We start from the raw sequence: 2,268 nt of genomic DNA, 5'->3' as shown, positions 1-2,268 counted from the left end.
GGGAGCTCCCTGGCCTGCGTGCTGGCCTTTGTCACACATGCCCAGCCCAGCCCCGGAGTAAGAGTAGCAGCAGCACTTTGAAGTCTGTTGTCTCCAGACACTAGACATGTCATTTACATATACCTGCACATATCCCTGCCCTGCAACCCAGCCTGAATATACTTGTCATTGTCAGTTTTCTGCTTTCTCTAAATAAAAACTAAATTACAGTGCTCCTTTCCAAAGTTACTTAAATGGCCTGTGAGTTGTGTACACATTTCCGAGTCTAGATATCTATCTATAGCTGAGTTCTGGTGGCTTAGAGGTAAGAAATCACGCTGCCAATGCAAAGGTGCACAGTTTAAATCCACTAGATGCTCCTGGGAAGAAAGCTGAGTATTAAATTCTCATGCAATTTACTGTCACTGAAATCCCACCAGAGGCTCAGTTGTGTGTTTATGGTACACAAGAACAACATGTCTATCTATACATACCTATCTCTCTACATAGTCGTTGTTGTGTTTTGTGCAGCCCAAGGCAGAATGGACTAAAAGTTGACCCTCCAGTGGGTTTTCAGAGGCAGTAAATCACACAAATCCCGCAGAGCAGCTCGTACTGTGCTGAAAGAGGGCTCTAATGGCTTAGTGGTAAGAGTTGCACTGCCATCCCAAACTTATGTGGTTCGAATCCACCCTCTGTTGCAAAGGGAAAAAGCTAAGCACTCTCCTCCCATCATTTATAACCTCTGAAGCCCACTGGAGGGTCAGCCATGTGTCAGTTCTGACTCAACACAACAACAGCAGCAACATTCTGTATTACTAGAGTGGTCATTTTCAGTACTGAACCAATTGTCAAGTTGACTCTAATCCATGAGGCATGGTGTGTGTTGGAGTGGACATGTGCTCCCCAGGGTTTGCAAGGGCTGATGTTTGTACAGTTAGTTGCCAGGCCTTTCCTCCAGGGGCCCTGTGGTATAGTTGAATTTCTAGCCTTTTGGTTAACAGCCAATTAGGTTAACTGTTTACATCCCCCAGGAGGACTCCTCATGATAAATAGGTTCCCCTTAAGTTAGAAATTCATCATTATTTTACTTCAGCTAAATTGTATTTTAGACATTCCTCCAGTATGCTGCTTGTATTTGTATATGAAACATTTTACCAAGTGTAAATGATGTAATTTTTACTATAATCTTGTTTAATAGCCTGAACAGTCCTATGAAGTAAGTCCTACCATTACTGCCAATTTCAGACAAACCCTGAGACTGAGAATAAAGTGCCTTATCTCCGACCTTGAACCTAGTGTTTATATTATTTCATTTCACTGCATTACAGCCACTTCCCAGAATCTTTAGTGATTATTTTTTAACGAGTGAGAATTGAACTATTGTCCATGTTAACTGTTCTTTCAAACACAGAGGTATTTGAAATAAGAAGGTATTTAATATGAAGGTGTTCTGACCACTCAGGCTCATGAACCTAAAGTTCCATTCAGACTCCTGCAACCACTGGGTGCCCCCCTATGGGCGTCATCAGGGCCTCAGACTTGGCTGGTCTCTTGTACATAGCATGAGGATAGATGATGTGAGGGCTTTTTCATGCTGAAGGCAGAAATGAGAACACGCAGGGACCTCCAGCTGTCTGCAGGCTGGAAGAGGGCAGGCTGGCTGAGTGTCAGGTATTGGGATGTAGTAGCAAGAGGAAGATCTAGGTAGCCAGGCAGGTGTGGTAAGGAGTAGATACTGTGGCATTAAATGTTGCTGTGCTTCTGTGTTCTTCTCTTCCCATTTTTCACCCAGGTGTCCCAATGGATCAGCCCTGTTGCCGAGCTCTGTACGACTTTGAACCTGAAAATGAAGGGGAATTGGGTTTCAAAGAAGGTGATATCATCACACTCACCAACCAAATTGATGAGAACTGGTACGAGGGGATGCTTCACGGCCAGTCAGGCTTCTTCCCCATCAATTATGTGGAAATCCTGGTCGCCCTGCCCCATTAGAATGTTCTGCTGGCTGGCTCGCCTCCTCTTGACCCAGATAGTTCCGTTTAACCACGGCTTTGGCAATGCTGCTTAAACACATCCCAAGTGCAGGCCACAGTGGATTGGGTCATCCAGCTCCGCTGAGTACCTGTGGGTGACGTGTGCATTCCCACAGGGTCATGGTGAAGGATAGTATCTTCGTACCTGGTGGGCATGGCATGTGCTTTTTAAACACCGTCTGAGACCAGCCAGTAGCCACAGAACTGCTGTTCACTCAGTTCTCAGGAGGCAGTGGCTTCTTAGAAAATAACC

At 45.2% G+C, this 2,268-nt stretch overlaps 1 protein-coding gene across 1 annotated transcript in view; it reads left to right on the top strand.

Moving 5' to 3' along the window:
* The window catches only part of SH3GL2 (SH3-domain GRB2-like 2), a 51,325-nt gene extending 49,057 nt beyond the window's left edge, over window positions 1-2,268 (top strand). The window contains exon 8 of the mRNA XM_006881283.1: window positions 1,775-2,268. Coding sequence (XP_006881345.1) covers window positions 1,775-1,974 — 200 coding nt within the window. The 3' untranslated portion in view covers window positions 1,975-2,268. The remainder of the gene's footprint in view (window positions 1-1,774) is intronic.

This window comes from Elephantulus edwardii, unplaced genomic scaffold (genome assembly GCF_000299155.1).
Source record: "Elephantulus edwardii isolate Elephantulus edwardi_28Jun2011 unplaced genomic scaffold, EleEdw1.0 scaffold00014, whole genome shotgun sequence".
Classification (NCBI taxonomy): Eukaryota; Metazoa; Chordata; class Mammalia; order Macroscelidea; family Macroscelididae; genus Elephantulus; species Elephantulus edwardii.
This window is presented reverse-complemented; position numbering and strand designations above follow the sequence as displayed.